This window comes from Cryptotermes secundus, unplaced genomic scaffold (genome assembly GCF_002891405.2).
Source record: "Cryptotermes secundus unplaced genomic scaffold, Csec_1.0 scaffold1115, whole genome shotgun sequence".
In the NCBI taxonomy this organism is placed as follows: domain Eukaryota; kingdom Metazoa; phylum Arthropoda; class Insecta; order Blattodea; family Kalotermitidae; genus Cryptotermes; species Cryptotermes secundus.
Window position 1 is genome coordinate 77,680 of NW_019733848.1, and position 23,839 is coordinate 101,518.

The 23,839-nt window shown below is 40.2% G+C and overlaps 2 protein-coding genes across 2 annotated transcripts in view; one reads left to right on the plus strand and one right to left on the minus strand.

The window, feature by feature from the left end:
- Positions 1 to 11,785, minus strand: part of LOC111868308 (UPF0577 protein KIAA1324-like homolog) — a gene marked incomplete in the record, with an annotated part of 70,741 nt that extends 58,956 nt beyond the window's left edge. The window contains 1 exon segment of the mRNA XM_033753000.1: positions 11,485 to 11,785. Within this exon segment, the coding sequence (XP_033608891.1) occupies positions 11,485 to 11,592 (108 nt within the window).
- A 3,373-nt stretch (positions 11,786 to 15,158) lies between these two features.
- Positions 15,159 to 19,412, plus strand: LOC111868299 (uncharacterized protein C1orf194 homolog). Its single transcript, XM_023858836.2, has 3 exons — positions 15,159 to 15,611; positions 17,596 to 18,044; positions 18,582 to 19,412. The coding sequence occupies exons 1-3, from the start codon at positions 15,456 to 15,458 to the stop codon at positions 18,769 to 18,771; spliced, it is 795 nt and encodes a 264-aa protein (XP_023714604.1). The 5' UTR covers positions 15,159 to 15,455; the 3' UTR covers positions 18,772 to 19,412.
- Positions 19,413 to 23,839: the final 4,427 nt, after the last annotated feature.

A 23,839-nucleotide genomic window follows, 5' to 3' on the forward strand; every position in this document is an offset into this window, starting at 1 on the left:
CTCATTTTATTTCAATTCAGGAACACAAACACAACAATCTTCAACACAGTACGTTTTAGGTTAAATTTATAACAACTCTTTTACTTTTATAAACAAATATCACCCGAGGCCAACTTCGATGTACCCTGCACGGCGAGAACATATAAACTAACCTCAACTCTAGTGGAAGCGTTCAAGTTCACTTCACACCGGACAGACAATGCCATCTAGTGGATTTTGGGGGAACTCAGTGGACAGCAGACTGACAATAGGGCAAATATACAGGAACCAATCCTTGCATATGAGATTTAGAACTGCACAAAATACAATTAGAACTGCACATTTTGTGTAGAACTGCACGTTACAAAAACGCTGATCTAAAAAAGTAGAGCTGGTAGAGAAAAACTGATTTTATATTTAGATTCAGCGCCTTAAATATAACTAAAATTAGTTCTAAAATCCTAGACACCAAAAAAAAAAAATTTTTTTTGTAGGCCTGTGTTATTTATATATTTATATTTAAACTTAATAACCACACCCAAAGAAAGTTAAGAAATTTATCTTCATGAAATACATGAAGTGAAACAGGCCATTTTGTTTCAGATTGTAGTCTTCTGGGTTATGGCATGTAGCCTGTTAGATGGTTACCATTATGTAGGATTTTCTGCCTCCATTTTCTAAGTAAGAAATGGAGGCACCAGGTTTCTTAGAAATGCTGATAGTGATGAGCCAAATTACAAGGTGCTATAACACAGGAAGTCATACCATTGTGAAAGCCTTGTGTCTTATGTAAGCTTCCTGCAGAATGTTATATGTATCAGTTCCTTTCCTCTGCATTAGTTGTACATTTCTCTCTGTAAACATCTGTTAGGTTATACTGAATAATAAATAATCAATTTTGATTTGTAATTAACATTTTAACTTTACTTATGGGCACAAAAAAGACATTCCTCTTGACAATCGAGAAATATTCTTGAAAACATGTTTAAAGAATAGGACTATATGGCTAAATTAGCGCCTAATTATAGAACGGAATGCCTGGTATATAAATATAGATCACAGATTTTTCAGTATTGAAACATGTTACTCCTCTTCCAGATATAAAAGATGAATTACCACTGATGACAAACTCAACAAAGGAATGATAAAACTGCTATTTTGATTTGTCTGCTAAAGTTGATGTTCTCACAGTTGTGAGCTTGAAAATTACGGTCTTCTGAGACATGACGCCATGCAATTTGATGAGAGATTTCTGAGTAACTGGTTTCATTCCAGGGTATCTACTACTACACATCATCAAGATCTCAACAGATCTTTAAAATGGTTGAGTTAAAAATTATAGGTAACGAAACACTGAATATTTAAGAAAATGTATGATGTTATTCAGTCTTCCAGTTATTAATACAACAATTTGGGTTGGAGAACATCGGCAAGAAAAGACAAAGCAGGAAGGACTTTGGGATGATGGAAGAGACGTGGGGCAGTGCATCCATCAACCCACGTAAAATGTGATGCTACAGTGCAAGTTCAATGGAAGCAGCCTGGAAAATAGATGACCTGTGAGCAGGGTAACTTCAGAAAGGCATTCAACAAATTATAATACAGTGAAACCTCACTAATTCAGAATTCGTAATAATTCGGGCAACTGTTTCTTTTTTGCGCATTATGACCATGATGATCACATTGCTGCGATCACCAAGATGCAGTGAAAGAACAGTACAAAAGAGGAACACAAACCAAACTGAGTTCATTTCTAAACATGGTCTCGATAATACTAGGTATATAGGCTACATAAAATGATTTGAAGACTGAAGTCAAAACATATATTTTTACATTTTATGGCAAGTAAATTTATTTTACGATGTGCAATCTAAGTTGGAGAAAACTGCATAATGAGGAGCTTCATAACTTGTACTCTTCTCCAAGTATAATTAGAATGATCAATTCAAGGAGGATGAGGTGGGCAGGTCATGTAGGATGAATGGGGGAGACGAGGAATGCGTATAGGATATTGGTGGGAAAGCCAGAAAGAAAGAGACCACAGGGACGACCAAGCCGTAGGTGGGTGGACAATTTTTGAATGGTTCTTAGAGAGATAGGATGGGATGGTATGGATTGGATAGATCTGGCTCAGGATAGGAACCAGTGGAGGGCTCTTGTGAACACGGTAATGAACCTTCGGATTCCATAAGATGCTGGGAAATTCTTGAGTAGCTGCAAAATTGGCGGCTCCTCATGAAGGGCTCAGCTCCATGAGTAAGTAGGTAAGTAAATAATGCAATCTAAGTTTCAAAATAAAGTTGTGTTACCTAAAAAGACACGTGAAGTCAATTCTGTAACTCCCCTGGACATCCTTTCAATAGCACTTCTATAATTTGGACTTTCATTAATTTGAACAAGGGTGCGCTCCAAATTAGTCCGAATTAGTGAGGCCTTATTGTAGTTAGACTATGATTTGAATATAGCACAGAAGCCAAAGGGTAGAAGAATTACTAAAACAAACAAAATATATTGTGACATGATTATTTAAACATTGTCCCCTGTTAGGCAACAGCAAACTAAACACGTTCCCACGGCTTGATGAATACGTATCGCAGCAATGGAGAAACACCAAATAAGCCACGGAAATTATGTTTTCTATGTGGTCTGCTCCATTGCTATTTAAGGAGTGCCGTTCCAGTCCCGTGTGTAGGCGTGGTCGAAGACATCCACCGTGACCCTGCGAGTCGTAGGAAGCGACGAAAAGGGAGTCGCAAACCTGAGACAGTAAAAGATGGTCGTGAGTCCCAAGGGACTCGGACCCGAGAAAGACTGAGCTGGCAAAGGCCAGCAGCATATACAAAAAACAGACCCATCCTCTCATCAGAGAGGACGCCCTACAAAAACAAGACATAACTGTCAAACAGTAATAAATATCTGGTCATGAGCCCCATCTGGGGCTCGACACCAAAACTTACTGACTGACTGACCGTCAGTCGCAATTTGTGTTGTTAAGAAGGCACTGAGGGTTATTTCGAGAGTGAATCTTATATGGAATGCTAGAGTGTGTTAGAATTCGAAGGCAATAAAATAGAGTTTATGATCTGAAACTGCAGAAAGTCAGTTCAATTCGGTTGATCGAAGTAGTTACCTATTCAAAACTCTATAGAACATTAGTTGTAATTGTTAGACGAAATATTATCGTATTATTACGTGGGCCAACAACGTATTCAAGTCCTTGATATACAACGTTCGGAACTCGAGGGAGCAAAGTGAAAAGTTGGTATCGTATCCAAGAGGGGGACATTTCGGTGCCAAAATACGAAACATTTTGGACGAATAAACGTTCTACATTGAAATCTGAACACCAGTCATTGGCGCAACAATATCCTGGCGCGGATGCACAGCTAAAACAGCTTTTTAAGGTGCTGGACGACGTTGAGGACGAGGTGGGACACACCAGCATCGGTAGGGGAAAGTGTGTAATGGCTGCCATTGTAAATACTGCGGTAGGAAATGGGGCAAACTACTACAAAGCTCTCCATGGAAAGACACTTATACAGTGTATAACTTTACACAAGTTAAAGGTCGTGCTTAATGCAAGCACACTAGCAGGAAAAACTAATTCACCAAAAGCCTCAGGGCAAAAATAAACAACGCAGGAGGATTGTTTCCAGGAAGTATGGAGGAGGATGCAGCGCGCCACCGAAGAAACCGCCGGAACTTCAAAGAAAGCGAGAGTGCAGACCAAAACTTCGCCAACCTTAAACACCACCCTCCAAGGAAGTTGTCACCCTAAATTTTTCACTCTCCTCAGGGCGACAGACATGGACACCGACCCTTCCGGTACTGAGGCCACTTCAAATGAGGCACTTCCTGGCAAAACAGGTAGACAGCCCCCGATAATCCTAACGTCTACCACTAACCTGATTCATTTGCGAAAGCAACTGCGAAGTATGGTCAAAGAAAGCTTTGAGTTTCGTTGCACTAAAAACGGAACCAGAGTCATCACGAGAGGCATGGTGGATTTCCAGTCCGCGAAATCCCACTTCGACACCAATAACCTGTCCTATTACTCGTTCTACCTCAAATCCGAAAAACTCATAAAGGCGGTGATACATCACTTGCCACACAACACCCTTGCAGAAGACATGTCTGACGGATTGGTGAACCTCGGTTTTCACGTTATTAGTGTCAAGCAAATGACAGCCAAACTTCGGTCACCTCTCGAGGCATCAAAAACCATAAACCTTCCCCTGTTGCTAATAATCTTGCCAATGACGGCAAAATCCCAAGAATTTTTCCGACTGCCAAGCCTCTGCCACATCGCGATCAGGGTGGAGGCATATAGAGCTCAGAATGCTCTTACGCAGTGCCATAACTGCCAGCAGTTTGGCCACGCCTTGAAAAACTGCAAGCAACCTCCCGGCTGCTTATGGTGCGGAGGCGGTCACCTACACAAGGAGTGTCCCGAGTAATGGACTTCAACTTCCACCCCAACATGCTGCAAATGCCGGTTGGCGAAAGGAGAAAACCCCCATCCCATCATTGATCACGGCTGCAGACATTCGAAGGAGGAGGTGCAGAAAAGAAGTCTCAGAGTATAACCAGGACTATGATGGGAAGGGCCTGCTCTTCCAACCTCACCACTCCTGGCGTGTCTTTCGCGGTGGCACTCCGAAGCAGGACAAAGGAACAGGAGCAGTTTCAAACATCAAGTGGCAGTGGCAGGTGTCGCCACTATTAAACCCAGGGTACCTGCGGCCTTGACCCAACAGGTAAGCCATTTCGGGCTCCTAATGTAAATAGTTTGGCTCTGAACAAAATTTTGAAGTTAGTAGTAACGGCAGTACTTGAGATTGTGTTACAGTTTGATGGTACGCTGTTAGAGAAGGTTAAAATAGTGGCCATTAAAAGAAATGTCTAAAATTTCATGCAGAAAACTGGGAGCTAGTGTTCATAGGTCCCTCACAATAATAGCATTTAATGTGAATGACATTTGAAGGCAGCGCTATGAGCTCAGTAAACAGCTGGGAAACCTACACGTAGATCTAGCCCTGTTCTCAGAGAGACGTCTGAAACCTCATGAGAGGTCCATTATTAAAAATTACCACTTCTATCCAACCGACCGCCACTCGAGCAGAAAAGGGGGAACTGCCGTTGCAGATAGAAAAGGCATTCTCAATAACTATGTAAAATTTCCACCCCTCGTTTCAGTAGAAGCGACAGGGGTGCGAATACCTATTGGTAATAGTAAAGTACTGCTTTCATATGTTTACAAATCTCTGGGCCGTGCCTGGAATAATGCTGACATCAATGAGCTCTTAAGCTTAAACATAAGTCTATTTTCGCAGGCGATCTGAATGCTAAGCATCCGTTTTGGAATAGTGCACTTTCAAAAACTTCAAGCCAAAAACGCACGTCTTAATCGACTTGAGCGAATTCGAAATTTCAGCACCACAATGCCCCACTCATTATTCTTTTACGGGAAATGATGACGTGCTAGATATTATGGTCCACCAAAATATCAGGGTGTCAGATGTCATTGCCTCTGATATTTTGGACTGGGATCACCTACCGATATATTTCCACATACTGGATCATAACAAAATTAGGAGTCTGTCGGAATGAAATCAAAGAATCACAGACTGGGATCGGTTTCAAAGCCTAACCTCGGAATTAATACCACCCAGGATCGAAATTAAATCGGGGGAGGGAGGTATAAGCCGACAAAGCGGCGCGCAACTTTACCGCCTCTATTGTTTCGGCATATAGGCTGTCGATCAGTAAAGTTACACTTTCGTACATTATCAACTATCTACCTGGTCTAGATCGGCTATTAAAACTTAAGCGGAGACTAAGACAATTCTGGCAGGAAACCCGTAATCCAGCGGTGTAAAACGGCAGTTGATTGGGTCACGAAATCGATCAGGAGAATGACCCGCAAAAAGGCACTTGAACGGTGTGAAACAAAAGTAGGTAACTCCGAAGTCACACCTCAGATTGTTTGGCCCATTGCGAAATCCCTCCCAATGATGGTTGAACCAAGGTTACCCAACTGCTATTCATGGTCCTTCACGTCTTAAATTTCATCCGTCTGAGAAAGGAAACGCAATTGCTGACAGGTTGGAAAAGCAATTCACACACCATGACTTTATGACGAAACTAAAAATGGCGGGTTGAGGCTAGAGTTGAATCTCTGCTCGAAGCCGTAGACAACAGCCCTGAGAGAATATGACTTACAGAAATTAATTAATTCTTTCACATTGAGAAAGGCCTGCGGAATCGATGGCATTCCAAATGAATGCCTCAAGCACCTTCCAAGACGTTTGACAAGTTTATTCAATCTCTTCCTCCGGCTGTCCCATTTTCAAAACCTTGGAAGGAAGCAAAAGTCATAACGTTACCGGAACCCGGTAAGGACCCAAAATTCCCTCAAAATTTCTATCCGGTTAGCTTCCTGTCCACAACAAGAAAATTATTCGAAAAAGTGATTTTGAAATTACTCCAAAACATATTGTATAAAGAGGCCTGCTCAACTCAAGCCAGTTTGGTTTCCCTGCACGTCACAGCGCGACGCTGCAATGTGTGAGGCTAATGGATCAGGTGACCCTTAATTTCAACAATAAAATGTATACGGCCGCGGTGTTCTTGAACATTGAAAGAGCCTTTGATACCACATGGCACTCTGGCTTGCTATATAACTTATATAAACTGAAATTTTATACTAGTTTAATCAAGCCCATTAGCTTCTTTCTTTCGAAACGCAAAGTCAATGTTTCGGTTGAATGCGAAATGTATGCGTCAAGGGCAATGCGAGCAGGGGTGCCTCAAGATTCTGTCCTGTCTCCTACTTTGTACAACATGTATATAAATGATATCCCCCCCCCCAAACGTCTGATCTTTACCTAGCTCTCCTTGACGACGAGACCTGTCTGTATGCGACAGATCGCAAGGACGGTTTTATTGTCGGAAAATTCCAGCGCAGTATCGGCTCAGTGGAGACCTGGTGTGAGCGCTGGAATATTCACAATAATGAAGTTAAGTCTCGGGGATCAGCTTTTCTCTCAGTCGTCGACCGCCTGAGTCCCATCTCACATTGAAGGAACGAAACATTCCATTTGTAAATAGTAGAAAGTATCTCGGTGGAATCTTCGATAAGAAAGCTACATGGAGATTGCACATAGAAATGATCGAGAGCGGCCTCCGTAGACTAGGGGTAACGTTCCCATCTCGTGACTCAAGGTACGCGGGTTCAAACCCGGCGGAGGTCGTGGAATTTTTAAGGGCGGACAAATTCAGGGAACAAGTCCTCCGGGAGGGACTTTAAGCCGTGAGTCCCGTGTCGTAGCTTTACGGCACGTAAAAGAACCTCATGTCTCCAAAGGAGGCCACTGAGCAAAATTACGGACGTTTCCCGCCCAACAGTAGTCTCTAACACCTCCGGTAGAGGGGGGAAGCATTAAAGATACCACTCAGATAGTAGAGGCCGATCTGGCTGGCTGGGAGGGACTGATGGTAAGCACCAGTACCGGTTAGATATAGAGACTGGTAGAATATCATAGAGGGAAGCGCAATGGACCAAGACAGGTCTAAGTGCATGGGGAAACCCACCCTCTCCAATAACTAACTAACTAGAAATGATCGAAGCCAAAGTCTTCAGAACATTTATTAGAATATATTTTATGCTCAAAATTGAACGATTGAGTATTAACATTAAATTTATTCTCCAAAAAGCATTCATTAGGTGTATAATGACTTATACTTGCCCCGCCTGGGAGTTTCAGGCAGAAATTGCAGCGCCTGCAAAACGAAGTTCTCCACACAACTGGAAAGTCTCCAAGGCGCACAGCGATTCGCGATTTGCACATGGTTTTCAAACTTCCGTACATATATGATTAAAAAACAAAATTATGCTTGGAACAAGCAGAAGTTATACAAAATGACGAAAATGCAAATTTTCGCAATATTGGGCAAGGCGAGCTCCGATAGAGAAAATATAAGAGGCTTAAACCTAGCGGTGGTCAAGCATAACGACTGTTCAAATGACTAGACTGCCGTTGTAGCAGGAGCTACTAAGAATAGGGCTCAATCTGCTGTGCTGAGCCTGGATTGACAGAGGCTATATAAATATTATATATACAATTAATAACGCATAAAATGTAAATTGTACATACTGACAACATACTTATTACTGTTGACTGTGACTCCGGCAAACGACAGACCCACCCTCTCGTCAGAGAGAGTGCCCCACATTAAGAAGTCTGCAACTGTTATACAGCAACAAGGATCTGGTCTTAAGCCCCAGGTGGATGTTTTATTCCAAGAGAGACTGGCCGACTGACCGCCGGTCGTAATATAACTTTGACTTTAAAAACATCCCGCACGTGTGGGAGTTGGTTTGAATACTTCTACAAGTCCTGCGAATCGTATAACGCGACAGAAAGGGAACCCAGTACCTGGGGGATATAACTGGACCACAGAGGTCCTGGGGTATATAAATAAGTGGATCTGGCCCTCCGAGTTGGGGGAGTCTCACACCTGAGAGAGTAAAACATGGTTATGAGTCCCGCGGAAATCGGACCCGAGAATGACTGCACTGGCTAGTACCATCAGCCTTTGTATGTGACTGACCGTTTTCTCGTGAGAGAGGACATCTCAAATCAACCATGTCGCACCTGTCTTGTCTTGGACCCCAGATGGGTCTTGACACCAAGAGAGACTGGTCGACTGACTTTGAATTTCACGTTTACTTGAAAACATCCTGACGCCTATGGTGTTATGGAATGTGTACGAGGGCACTCATCGCCATTACCCACCTGGCGGAATGTACCCCTCCTTCAGTTTGCGAAATTCCGAAATGGATTATGATCGTCCAAAACATGACGGAAGCCAGGAGGAATCTCCACCAGTTTCTGGAAGGAAAGCGGTTCTATGCTGTGTAAAGATATGTGCTACAAGACTTGACGGCAGACCTCAAAGAAAGTTCTGCCAAAGGGGAGACAGCTAAGATCACTCTTACTGCACCCCTATCCGACCCCTATCCGCGAGCAGAGAAGAAACTTACAGATGATTCCGACAAAAGAGCCAAGAAAGCTAAAACATCCGCCGCGGAAGTCAACGACCCCCAATTGCGGTCGTAGCGTGAAGTTCCCATCCGGAATTTCTTTTCCACCCTGAGGTCAGTTGAAATGGAGGTTGACCATGGAGACGATGCAGATGACTCCACCGGGTGTCAGCAACAGCAGACGCCATCCGGCGAGACAGGTAGGCCTCCTGCTATTGTACGAGGGAGGGTCAGTAAATATGGCAAAAAATGGAAGTAAAACAGTTGTAATGGATGTAATAAACTTTTTATGTATATCATTAGGTAGCAGCACAGTCAGACTTTATGACAATCTAGGTATCAGACGCGCATGCCTATGTTCAGAGGCTGCTTTCAATAGTCAAAATGGCGACGTTGCTTGAGGAATGTACAGGGTGCGTCAGAAAGAATGGATGGATTTCACAGGGCAATAAAATTGGCAAGGCTTCATTAAATCCAAATTCTACTGTTACCATCAGATTCGCCAATACACGCAGTTTATTTTTGGAATATAATATCCATATGACGTCCTTGGCTTCTGATGTAGACGTCGAGGCGCTTTCTAAAGTTATTCATCACTCTCGCGGCCATATCTGGTGGAATCACCGCGATTTCTTCTCGAATCGCTATCTTCAGCTCGTCCAGTGTATGTGCTAGATGTTTATAAACTTCTGCCTTCAGATGGCCCCAAAGGAAGAAATCGCAGGGTGCAAGATCGGGCGAACATGTGGGCCAAGGAATGTCACCGCGATGCGAGATGATGTTCCCCTGAAAGAGTCCTCTCAGGAGATACATTATTAGTTGCGCAGTGTGAGCAGTGGCCCCAGCTTGTTGAAACCAAATGTCCTCAGCATCAACAGCAAGCTCGTTCAGCCTTGGTTGCAAGAAATTTTGTAACATTTCAACGTAACGAGCACTTGTAACGGTTACTGCAAGGCCGTCCAGGGGATTTCTTCTTTAAGGTTGAACCTGTGGCACGAAATGAAGCCACCCACCGCAAAATTGTGTTCCAAGTAGGGATCCTATCGCGACGTCCGAGCTCGAAATGAGTGCGGAAGGCTCGTTGAGTGGCGATCACAGACTCTCTATCTTTCAAAAACGTCTCTACGACGAACGCACGCTGTGCACCCGACCACTCCATGTTACCAACTGAAACTGCGTTCTTTCGCTGACCCAACGGTATCCCCCCCTCACTCTACGCCTCCACCCGTCGCGGCGTAAGGGTCGCTTGAAATCCATCCATTCTTTCTGACTCACCCTGTACCACTGAAGAGCTGCGTTTTATTATGAGTGTCTCTTGGGCAAACGGACACAATGAAAAGGATATCCATAAACAAATGTTTCCCGTTTACTTTGGGAAATTTTTGTAGCGTAAATCGTTTCACAACTGGGTAGCAAACGTTCCGCTCATGAGTTGAAAGACTTCTATGCTGCGGGTTTCGAGACACTGGTAAAGCAACTTTGTTACTTATTACAAATGGAGTAGCAAGACCCATCCATTTCCATCTAGTGTTGTACTAAAATCTATTGAAAGTTTTTCGAACAATGAGGTGCGACTTAAAAGTTAACACTTTTTACCTTTATCCGCTCTTTTGAAGGAATAATTTGTTGCAAATATTTATATTTTATAGCTCCATGTGATGGAGTCTTTCTTGAGCAGCCAATTGTCACTTGTGTGTCTAAAAAGCCCATTTATTACGAATCGGAAGGTACATTACGTAATCACATGAGCCTGCCATTGGTCTCAATCCGCAGCAAGATGAGACCAGTTCACTCTATCCCACTTTGTTTCCTTCACATTAGCTTTAATATTGTTCTACAAAGTATGCCTACGTCTCCTAAGCTGTCACTTAACGTTTTCTGACTATAATTTTTCATACATCTCTGATATCTTCTATACGTGTAACGTGTGTAGTCCATCTCATTCATCTCGATGTCATGAGACTATTGCTTGGTTAAGTATGAGCTGAGCAAGCAATAGTCTCGTTATCAGCACTCCACCATCCACCAAACTCATAGGCTAGTAAACAAGATACATGATGCAATTGAATCCAAGCAGTACTGTTCCGCTGCCTTTCTTGACATAACGCAGGCTTTTGACAAAGTCTGGCACATTGGACTACATCTCAAACTGCGACAACTCCTTCCCCTCAATTATTTCCTCCTCCTCAAATCATACCTCTCAAACAGGCACTTCATAGTCAAAGTTGGTGACGAATTTTCCAATCTCTCTCCNCAATTGCTCAACAATCACCATCATCTATCACCTGGAGCTGGTACGATAGGCCAGTAGTGGCCGCCGTACCAAGTGGACTAAGAATAAAAAAATGCATTGCGACAGACTACAGTTTTCGGTAGAAAGAGAGTTCATATGTTTGTAATAAAATATTAAGGAAAAGTAGGCAACGATATTCATTTCTGCCTTCTCTCGGCTTTCTTACCTCCTTGCATGGGTCCAAATCTTGATCTTCATAGTTAATCCCATCCGAAGTTGTGAGGAAACACAATAAAAACAACCACCAAATGTCCTTTACTACGTGCAGATTCATACCTCCAGTAATGTAGATACTACTACTCCTAGACTATAAAGCAAAGTCACAAGTTAAACCGACAATAATAAAAAAGTCGACCCTCTTTATTTAACATTACCTACCCGAAATTGGTTTGACATTGCGTATGTTGAGACTAGTCGGAAACGATCGATTTTGTCTCGTGCTTTGCGGTACACACGGACAGTTGTCATGGATACGGTCTCAATTTTCTCGAATAATCTCGTTTCGGGTTTGTTATATGTCACTTTGCTTCAAACACAATTTTTAATGGAAAAACAAGCACGGAATTACGGCCCACTTCCATTATTAGAGACAGAACTTTTCATCAATGACATTCCTATTCGTGTAAGTCATCAAATCTGCAAACAAATTTTATACACGTGTCGGTGGCAAAGATGGACCAAAAATGGTCATTCGCAATACTTGCGTAATGGAAGCTGGTTTATTTTGTTTATTAAAGTACATTCACATAATATAACCTCCTTAGATTTCTCGCTCTCTTATTTTCTGCACTATTTAAATAGGTGCGTAAGAAACTGATTAACGTATGTGCGCAGTACATACATCCATATATCAATGCAATCCATACAGGCGTACCTGGGACACGATCCGAAATGCAGAATGTCTACCATTGTTATGGTCATTTGTTTCAAATTTTGCGATCTTAAATAAAAAAAAAATGGGCTTGTTGATATGTCTGTAAATAAAATAGTCATCTCAACAAGAGACGGCGACTTAAAAAATTATAGTAATCTAACCAATATAATGGAAACAACTAGTTAAATTCATATCGTCATTAACTGTCAGAAGATTCAAATAATCGTTGGACGACTCTGACAAGAAACCTTGAATTTAAAACTGTAACGAATGGGAGGAGACCCACACCCCCTGACTTTGCTCCAACTGCGAAAGTTTCTGTTGNCTCCGGTAGGTTCAGCGCCCTACTCTCAAGGACACTCAATATACGTTCTACCCTTCGTGTAAGAGACCATGTTTCACACCTTACAAAACAGCGTGCATAATTGTATAAATCGTGATCTTCCGAATTATGGTAAATTCGATTTCAAATCCCACCTGGATCCAATTATTATATTTTAGTCGGGGAGCCGAAATAGCTCAGTTGGTACAGCGACTAAGCTATAGACTGGACGACTGGGGTTCCATTCCTGGTAGGAACAAGAGATTTTCTCCATAGAATCCAGACCGACTCCGGCGCCCATACGGCCTTCTATTCAATGGGTATCGTGGGCTCTTTCTCCCGGGGCGTGAAGCTGACCGCTTCATTTAATGCCGAGATCAAGAAAGGTGGAGCTGTGCCTCTACTCCCTCACATGACTTCATGGTTTAGTTCTTGATTAAGTAATTAGGCACAGGTATAATTTTTTTTATTATTATTATTCAGTGTTTACATTCTAAGTTAGACAGTAGGTGAGGAGGTAAACGGTTCTGATGTGAACAGTTGGAAGCATTCATGGAATTTAATCTGCTCTTTATTCCCCATGAATTTAGTTTTTATTTGCTGCCGTCCTTCGGTTTGAAAGTGCCGGGTGTCTTCATAATCATAATTATACCGGCAATTATAATAATCAGCTTATTTTATAATAACACGTTGGGGCACATAAAGAAGAACTGAAAATTATTTCTGTTGTTTGAAATGGAAATTTAAGGCTCCGTCAGGAAAACTGTTCCCGAGACTTCTGAACACTGAGGAATGCTGGCTTCATCAACTGTCAACATGAATACGTAACTGGAGATGTGAGTGGTAGTTATAATTTGTTAGGGCATAAACCGGATGTTTGTCGGCAGGATTCAGATAACACTTGGATAACAGCAGTATGGTCTGTGTGCTGACTGTAATTAGTTACTTTTGTAACCGTTCTACGTGCCTACACGGCGAGACAGCCACAAGCATACTTATCTGAAATCGAGTTATAAGGTGAAAAGTTCTTTTTACATCGATGAACCATTCCGTCAAGTCATGACGAGTAAGATAATAAATATCCAGAACCTATTAGGAACTTTGGGACTCAGGGAAGAACGAAGAGATGGTCGCCCCCCCACCCCCACCCCAACCCTACTTAATGTTCTGTCTACTTGTATACAATTAAATGTTAACTATCAATGTTTAGTCTATCCGCCTTTCCCAAAAATATATATTTCTGACGTCTTTTGGAGATATCATACGCATGATCTGAAGCACGTGATGGCATACAAGTTTGCATTCTGAGCATACACGTTTATTTATATACCTCTGCAAATACGGCAATTCAAAATCGTAACGTTTTCTTTAATTGCAAAATACGCTAAACAAATACTTCCATAAAGTGATAAAATGCAGACAATTCAGATGCTTCCTGCTGTTTGTATATATTTCTGTTTAAATACAATGATCCAGCACATATGGCGCACTGAAAATTCATTTTTCGTTGCGATCCGTGGACATAAAACACTCAATCGGTGAACAGGATATGAATAATTAGTAGTTCTCCTCAAACTTGTGCGCGCCGGTAGGCATATCATATCGGGCCCTCGTGTGCTTGGACCTTGAGGCTAATGCGAGAGGGACGATAAACACGTTTTTGAAAAAGTTCTATGAATAAAACAAAATGTGAATTCATGTTACTATAACTTTCAGGATACTCTACACAAAATACAGTTCCATATATCTGTATAATTCATTTACAAGATTTGTCAACAGCAATACATTATTATGCCGGTCACGGTAGCCGAGCGGTCTAAGGCGTGCACTGTCTTCGCTCGCTCGGAAGCCGGGATCGTGGGTTCGAATCCCACTCAGGGCATGGATGTTTGTGTGCGTTTTTCTGTGTTTGTCTACAGGTAGAGGCCTTGCGACGAGCTGATCACTCGCCCAAGGAGTCCTACCGAATGTGTAAGATCTAGTAAACCGAAGTGAAACGGAGTTTCATGGAGGTAGGCCTAGGCCCAATATTTTACACAAAAATAAATGTAATAAAATGTTACCAGTACAGCCCTCTAAACATGCCGAACTCTTTGACTGCACACAAATGTTCATGTTGGGACTGAATAAAGCATCGTACAAGAGGTCAGTTTATAGACTGATAAGCATGTATCGGACCGAAGAAAATTCAGCGTTAATGAAATAATAGATATCTGCGGCTAAAGTCCTGGAACACATCATGCCAATACTAAGATTTAGACTTACATTGCGATAGGACCGCGCCATAACTCAGGCGGCTAACCGCTGGCTTCCCACAGCGGCGGCCCGGATTCGAGCCAAGGGTCTAGTCGTGTGTAGGGATTTATGATGGACAAAGGGGCCTTGGGACAGGATTTCTCCGAGTACTTCGGTTTCCCTTGCCAATCTTCATTCCAGCAATTGCTCAACAATCACCATCATCTATCACCTGGAGCTGGTACGATAGGCCAGTAGTGGCCGCCGTACCAAGTGGACTAAGAATAAAAAAATGCATTGCGACAGACTACAGTTTTCGGTAGAAAGAGAGTTCATATGTTTGTAATAAAATATTAAGGAAAAGTAGGCAACGATATTCATTTCTGCCTTCTCTCGGCTTTCTTACCTCCTTGCATGGGTCCAAATCTTGATCTTCATAGTTAATCCCATCCGAAGTTGTGAGGAAACACAATAAAAACAACCACCAAATGTCCTTTACTACGTGCAGATTCATACCTCCAGTAATGTAGATACTACTACTCCTAGACTATAAAGCAAAGTCACAAGTTAAACCGACAATAATAAAAAAGTCGACCCTCTTTATTTAACATTACCTACCCGAAATTGGTTTGACATTGCGTATGTTGAGACTAGTCGGAAACGATCGATTTTGTCTCGTGCTTTGCGGTACACACGGACAGTTGTCATGGATACGGTCTCAATTTTCTCGAATAATCTCGTTTCGGGTTTGTTATATGTCACTTTGCTTCAAACACAATTTTTAATGGAAAAACAAGCACGGAATTACGGCCCACTTCCATTATTAGAGACAGAACTTTTCATCAATGACATTCCTATTCGTGTAAGTCATCAAATCTGCAAACAAATTTTATACACGTGTCGGTGGCAAAGATGGACCAAAAATGGTCATTCGCAATACTTGCGTAATGGAAGCTGGTTTATTTTGTTTATTAAAGTACATTCACATAATATAACCTCCTTAGATTTCTCGCTCTCTTATTTTCTGCACTATTTAAATAGGTGCGTAAGAAACTGATTAACGTATGTGCGCAGTACATACATCCATATATCAATGCAATCCATACAGGCGTACCTGGGACACGATCCGAAATGCAGAATGTCTACCATTGTTATGGTCATTTGTTTCAAATTTTGCGATCTTAAATAAAAAAAAAATGGGCTTGTTGATATGTCTGTAAATAAAATAGTCATCTCAACAAGAGACGGCGACTTAAAAAATTATAGTAATCTAACCAATATAATGGAAACAACTAGTTAAATTCATATCGTCATTAACTGTCAGAAGATTCAAATAATCGTTGGACGACTCTGACAAGAAACCTTGAATTTAAAACTGTAACGAATGGGAGGAGACCCACACCCCCTGACTTTGCTCCAACTGCGAAAGTTTCTGTTGCAGTAAATTTGGAGAAAGTATTTTGTGAAGACATTTGCCTCCATTGACAATCATGAAAATTGAAAATTCCAATATAAATAGCTGAATTAAGAAACAAAACATAATAATAATAATAATAATAATAATAATAATAATAATTTGTGTAAATAATCAACAAGTGTTCGTTTGACATTCGCCCTTCAGGCACTTTCAGCTGGAATTAGGGTACGATATTCAGTAGACAGAAAGAGGAATCGTTAGTGGCTTGGAAGACTGAAATCCTAGGCAGAGCAGATTCAGAGGCTGCAGGAATTACTTCTATATCTTCCTCCATTTCACACAACTTGAAACGGAAAATGAAGTAATAGTGAGAATACATATTTTCACTAAAAGAAAAGCATGAGATATAAACGTAGAACAGTAAAAATGAGTTAAATTAAGTATAAACTAAAAAATGTAGGTGAATTTCTTAAAACGGAAATAATGTATTTAGAATCGTATGATTCGTATTTTATGTACAATGTAAATCACAGAGTATAGTCATATAGAGATAACACTATTATTAGCAGTAGTAACAGACCTTGGAGGCCCATAGGGTTATGAGGCATCAAGGTTCCCACCTTTTCTAGAAAATCAGCTCACAGATGGTGGCGAGATGGTTAGCCTTCTGTGCCAGCTGGCTGTCCTTTACCCCCAGGGAGATTCCTGGTACTCATTACTGTTAGAGGCTGAGTCGGCCCCAGGGTTATAGTGCGGCCGGAAGGATTATGCGAATAGAAAAATTCAGTCACCTTATTGGGAATCAAACGCATGACCTTCTGGCTTATACCGTTGCATCTCAATCAACTACTCTACCATGTGCCCGTGTGACGGTTGATAAAGAGGTTGAACATAATACTTCCTTGTATTGTAAACATGAGAAAGCTGAATGATACATGGACATCCAGACATAACATTCATAATGTATTCACATCATACACACACTTACACAATGACAGAATGAAGACATACTAGGTTTAATGTTTTAGTTAATAGCATTTTCATTGGAGTTTAAAAAATTTGAAAAAGTGTTCTGAACAACTACAAGTACTAATATACTTCTAATTGTACCAGATACAGCTTTCTGATTTCCTCCAAAACCAAAATAAAGTTAAATTTATATATTCTTTAGCACTTTTAAATTGATATAAAGGTAGGTTTCAAATTCTTTTACATTCTTCTAGATTTGTAAAGTAGCTTTGTGCAATATAATATTACTAATCACCATTACAGTTAATCATATATGGAATCTGTATTTAAAGTTGAATAATGACATGTGGAATCTCTTTCATGTTGAACAACAATATAAACAATTTTATGAGTTGGATATTAAAGGTTTGTTGTCATATAAACCTTGTTAATGTGCCATTTCATGTGTTGTATTTTATAGAAGTGGGTCCAGACAGCAACAACAGACAGAGATCCCAGACTGAAGGATAAAATTACTAGATATAAAGACTTGTCACATTCAAATAAAACAAATTATACTCCTATGGAAGTTGCAAAAATTGCATATACATCTACATTAAAACCTAATAGAACTAAATATGAGGATGAAGAAAACTGTACAAAACAAAACGAAATGATTCCTAAGAAGAGGGATATTCAGGTTGACCTAAGGAACGACCCTAACTGGGCTAAAAATTTATCAGTTTGGCAGCGTTTATTTGCACATCATACGCTTAGCAGTATGCGTCAGTCTGTTGCCTATGTGTGCTGCAATGCTCCACAAGACAAACTTGATTTTGTGCTTGATTCAATCTATAGACATGACGCAGAAGTATTTCCAGACATTACTGATGTGCATTTACAACCTGAGACACTAGGCCACAAAACATGGTAATAAAATATTTTTTCCTGTTTTCAATAAACTTGCATATACTGTTGTAAGAATGTAAGACTCACTATAAAATAAGAACAAATACAATACTGTAATTAACCATACATTACAGACATAATGAAACAAAAGACATTTGTCACAGAAGCTGGCTCAAGTCTTGAATTCAGGTGCCCAGCTTAAATTCTGGTCAGAACACCAAATGTTCTGTCTAAGATTTGTTGTGCTTTTCCTCAGATCTTGCAGGTAAAATATTACCTCAAATTAGGCTATAACTACATTCTTTCACATTCTTTTCAAGTCACTGTTCTCTCTATCATCATCATCATTGTCATCATCATCATCATCATCATCATAGTACTCAATGTTTGTAATCTGAACTGCTGACAACATCCCTAAATAAAATAAAACTGAAATTTGTGGACATTATGAAGGTTTTGGCTCTTTGTCCCATTCTTATATAACTAATCTTCTCATCTGCATATATTTGTCACACAGTTTGAAGTATATTCCACAGATCAGCAGCTTCTGTGTTCCAGGAGAGTACTAAGAAATACCAAGCATATTCCGCCACCTGAAGTTCCATCACGAGGGCATCCCATCAGATTTGGTGGTACTGGACAGCATCCTGATATCTATAATGTTAAATTGGGAATACCAGCACCTCATGTTGCTCAAACAAACGCAGGTTACTCCCGCAGAGAAGATGGGGCTTTGTATAAGGTTTGAAGAAGCTGACACAGAATGGTGATAAGTTGCTAACTAGTTGCTCAAATGTATGTAATTTGAAAGTGGCATAAATTTATGATAACAAACATCTAATGACTACAGTATTGTAGACTCCAACCTTCTGGGTTGTTACACCACCTAGTTCAGTAGACAGGTACCAAATAACATGGAGTCACATCACAGGAGGCCATGATTTTAAAAACCACCATCAGGAACCTCAACTCACACATATTTAAAATATTACACTTCTTAAACAAGAGCAGTAGTTAAGTGACTGATTTGTGGTTTATTTAAGGATTCGTTTTTTCACTGGTGTCTACTGATAAGATGGTTCTGATTGACTGACAGGAGAGAATGTGTAAGGAAGTAGTTACGGCCTACTTTAAGGTACTAACCCAGCATTCACCTGGTGAAGATGAAGAAAACAATTCTTTCTGAATTATGGTTGAGTGCGAACTTCTTGAAAAATAATTTCATCTTTGCACTTGTCCTGTTCTGCCTTTTCTTTACTTATTATTATTACAACCAAAATAAATTACAAGAAAAGCTAAGGTATGAAACTGTGATCGAAACTTCAGGAGATGAGGATAGAAGAAAGAATTGAGAAGAATGAAAGTTTTGATCTCCCCCAGAACACAAAATGTCCTGAGGTTTTAGTGGTTTCCACTGATCAATAAAGGAATATATTTTGATAGTACTGTGATTACTACTTCAACAAATTATTTCCCATGGACTATACATACCAACCATTTTATCTGCTCTGATGATACATAAACTTTTAGTTTATACAATTTCATTACAATATCTAAAATAAATACCAATGAAACATTCCAGATATGAGTATTATCATTCACTATCTCCAACATTTGGATGGGTGAGTCAAAGTTTATTTCTTAGCCTTCAGAGAATTAGTCTTTCAATTGTTTGTCCAAATTGGTTTCATTTTGAGTACTAGAAAGTTAAAACATGACAAAAGCGGCCTCCATAGTCTAGAGGTAACGTTCCCACCTCATTACTCGTGGTACGTGGGTTCAAATACCCAGCAGAGGTCGTCGAATTTTTAAGGGCGTAAAAATTCAGGGAACAAGTCCTCCGGGAGGAACTTCAAGCCGTGGGTCCCGTGTCTTAGCTTTACGGCACATAAAAGAACCTCATATCTCCAAGGGAGATCACTGAGCCAAATTCAAGGACGTTTCCCGCCCAACAGTAGTCTCTAAGGCCTCTGATAGATGGGGGAAGCATTATAGACACCGCCAAGTCAGTTGAAAACTCGCTGGCTCGGTCGGGACTGATGGTACACACCATTATCGGTAGGGTATAGAGACTGGTAGAATATCATAGAGGGAAGCACAATGGACCAATACTGGTCTAAGTGCACGGGGAAACCAACCCTCTCCAATAACTAACTAACTAACTAAAACATGACAAAAAATTCTTGGAAGAACTAATCACCTACTTTACTTTGATACCACATGGACAGCATAAGAAATGATTTGTCCAACAGTTATTCTGTTGTTGCATGTGTTTAGTGAGTGGTTGCGTAGCATATAGGAGGATCCACAGACAGCTAGGTGGATCCACAGACAGCTAGGTGATCTCCTGTGCCTATATTCATCTTTCAAAATAGGGAAAGCATTGTAAAAATGATGGTTATGTCTACCTGCACATTAATTTTGGTGTCTATCACATGAGTCCACCTGATCTCGGTGCAGAATAAAACTATATCATTCGTAATTGCTTACAATCACTCTTCTCTAACTACAAAGAGATCGTCATCAAATGTCACAGTGAAGTGGTTTTGACTCCTGTTTCTTGTTTAGAAGGTAGGTTTATCCCAGTGACCACCTGACTTTGTGGTTTTCCTGAGTTCCAACAAGAAAATTCCAGGATATTATCACAAATTCTTCCAAGTCATTTCCAATTCATTCATTTAGTCTGAGTTACTGACACTATCATTTAATAAGCCATAAGTAAATAAATTACATATAAACTTTGTACAGTGATGTCAGTTATTCACAGATATAGATAAAAATATCACATAATGGTTATCTATGTGCATCTTTAGAACTTATTAGGTAAAGAGTGCCACCTTTCCATACTGATCACAGCAATTGAAAATGCAATAACATGTTATGCCATTTACTTTACTGCCATAAGTAAAATGGCCTCAAGAGAGAGGATCAGGAACATCAGATACATAAATCTTAAACAGAGTAATTACTATGCTGCAATGTTTGAATAACTGGAATTATTGCATTCAAAGTTTTCTTGCTGGAGTCTCTTAACACATTCCACGGATTAATTAAGTAAAATGATAATGAGAGTTACAGAAGTCAGTCTACATAACAAAGCTCAGCTCTATCTTTACAATTAATGAGTCGGAGGTATTCAATTCCTTTGTCTAACTCGTGGATGCACATCAACAACAGCCTTGGAAGGGGCCTTATTATAGGTACAGTACAGAACATCTACAGAGCAAAAGTCCTCACTTATATGGCTGTATATTTGTGGAGAACAAAATGTGACATATTATCAACATCACCTCCACACTGAAAAATTCCACTGGGTATCAGCTATTTCTACTTCAATATTCAATAAGTAACACTGGAAGTAACTGTAATGTATAGAGTGGAGCGCAGAAGCTTCCTTTTTTTGAAGGCGAATAAAAGAAAAATTATTGCTGATAGACAAAATTTATGTTTAGCTAATGAAAGAACATACTTTAAAGTTTTAAATCATGTATGTTTAAACAAAATATCTTGATGGTGGTGGCCACCGTTCTCTATGCACTGATACAACCGTTTTCTGAAGTTCCCCTCTGCACGTTCCAACATGTGCACCGGAATTTGGGGCTACTTCCTGCCGAATAACATTCTTCAGCTGAAGCAGGTTTGTGGGGCGATGTTTAAAAATCTCTCCCTTGAGGTATCCCCATAAAAAAATCACAGGGCGTTAGATCAGGTGAGTGCACTGCCCACAGGATGTCACCTCAAAGCGAGATGAGTCGCCCGGGGAACTTTGCCCTCAAGAGGCTCAGGTTGTGTGGGCCATGGCACCATCCTGTTGGAACCTGACATTTCCTAGATGCATTTTTTCAAGAGCTGGTTCAAAAAAGTTTTTAATCATGTCCACATACCGCTGTAAATTTATAGTAACTGCATGATTGTCTTTTTCAAAAAAATAAGGGCCAATAACTCCAACTCTTGACAGTGCACACCATACTGTCACCTTATCACTGTGAAGTGGCCTCTCATGGAGCTCTGTGGGATTGTTACCACTCCAACAGCGCATATTCTGCTTGTTGACCTATCCAGATAGGTGAAAATGTGCCTCATCACTAAAGAAAACAAGTACATCAGGGGGTAAAGTTTCCAATAATGTTTTGCACACCGTTATTCGGTTCTGGAAATCACGTGGTGACAATTCTTGCACAACCATCTTACAAGGATGGAAATTAAGATGTTCATGAAGAATTCGGCGCATTGAACGATTGGATATGTCTAGGGCGACTGCATGTTTGCGAGCGGAATGTCTTGGAGATCTCAAAATCAACTGTTGAACTGCCTCCACATTTTCTGGCGTCATAACGGCCCATTGTCGTCCTGATGATAATTTCACCCCACTCCCAGTTGTCCTAAAGTTCTCTACCCACAAAACAATCGATTTCTGGTCGGGAACCGGACCTCTGGGCTTAATTCCGAAGTGAGTACGGAACGCACGCTGCACCGCCATGTAGGAATGGTTGTTCGAAAAATAGGCTTTGACAGCAAACGCACGCTGCTCGCTCATCCACCTCATGTTTCCTACTGAGGGTTATTAGACAGAAACTTCCGTGACTGCTCTTCACAATGTGTCTTCACAAAAAGGAAGTTTCTGCACCCCACCCTCTATTTCATTAAGTGCAAGGAACTGAGAACCAAATCACTTTCCTGCATGGCCATTACATCACATTTAATTTATTGTTTTATTTACACAAAAGTAAATAAAATCTGAAATATACACACAAACACACACACACACACACATAAAAAATTATAACATGGTAGGAAATCACAATTTAATTACACTAACAGCAAAATTAAAGAATTTCATGGATTTTTTCTAGCCATGTCCATAATGATTAGCCACCCTTCTTCACATAACATATACCCACAGAATGTATATATTTTATTTACATCTGAAATTCCATATTTCTAGACACACTCAAGTAATGCATACAAATGCAAGAGAAAATACCGCACATACAGTTCAACTGTATACTCATTAAAGGCTAATTATCCTGTGCAGACTTGGCCACAAGGATAATAATTTACTTGATCTCACCCTCAGGATGACTTCTAACTGGGCAAATGCAATATGAGATCCTCAGACTACTTAACACAAATGCTTCATTTTGTATCAAATACATTCATAGATAATGCTATTGCATTGAAAAGGATCTAATTTTCATGACATTGTGTAAGTCTTATTATTTAAATAATTTGTTATTATTATTTTAAAGCATATTTCACAAATGTGTAATGTTCATGCAAATTTAACAATAAAATGATGTTCTAGTTTTGGTCTGTGTTTGTCAAAAGGATATCCTGTAATGACATAAATTCAGATACATATCAGTGGAACTACATGTGCTAGCTACCATTAATATCATCAAGTTGTACAAAGTTAAGGTTCCTTGTGAATATAAACATATTTCAGTGAGATATATACAATACTTTAATATGCAATTCATAGATAACTAAAAAACATTAAAAACTGCATGCACTGTAACTGGATGAAACCTCAAACAAGACTGGAAATGAGACCAAGTAGATATCAACAAATTATACAAACTTCAAAAAATGTCATTTATGAATGAACTACTTGCAAGTTTCAACGGCCTGCATATTCTACCTACTGATATAAGAGCTTTGTTTTTTCTTTTTGAAATCCACTACATTCTATTCAATGTCACAGACACACAACCCTTCTTTAGTTAAAAATTGGTACCTTCTCATAAGGAAATGTCACAGGCCTCTGCTTTTCAACTGCCTCACTTTCAATAATTTCTTACTTGTTTTCAGTCTGT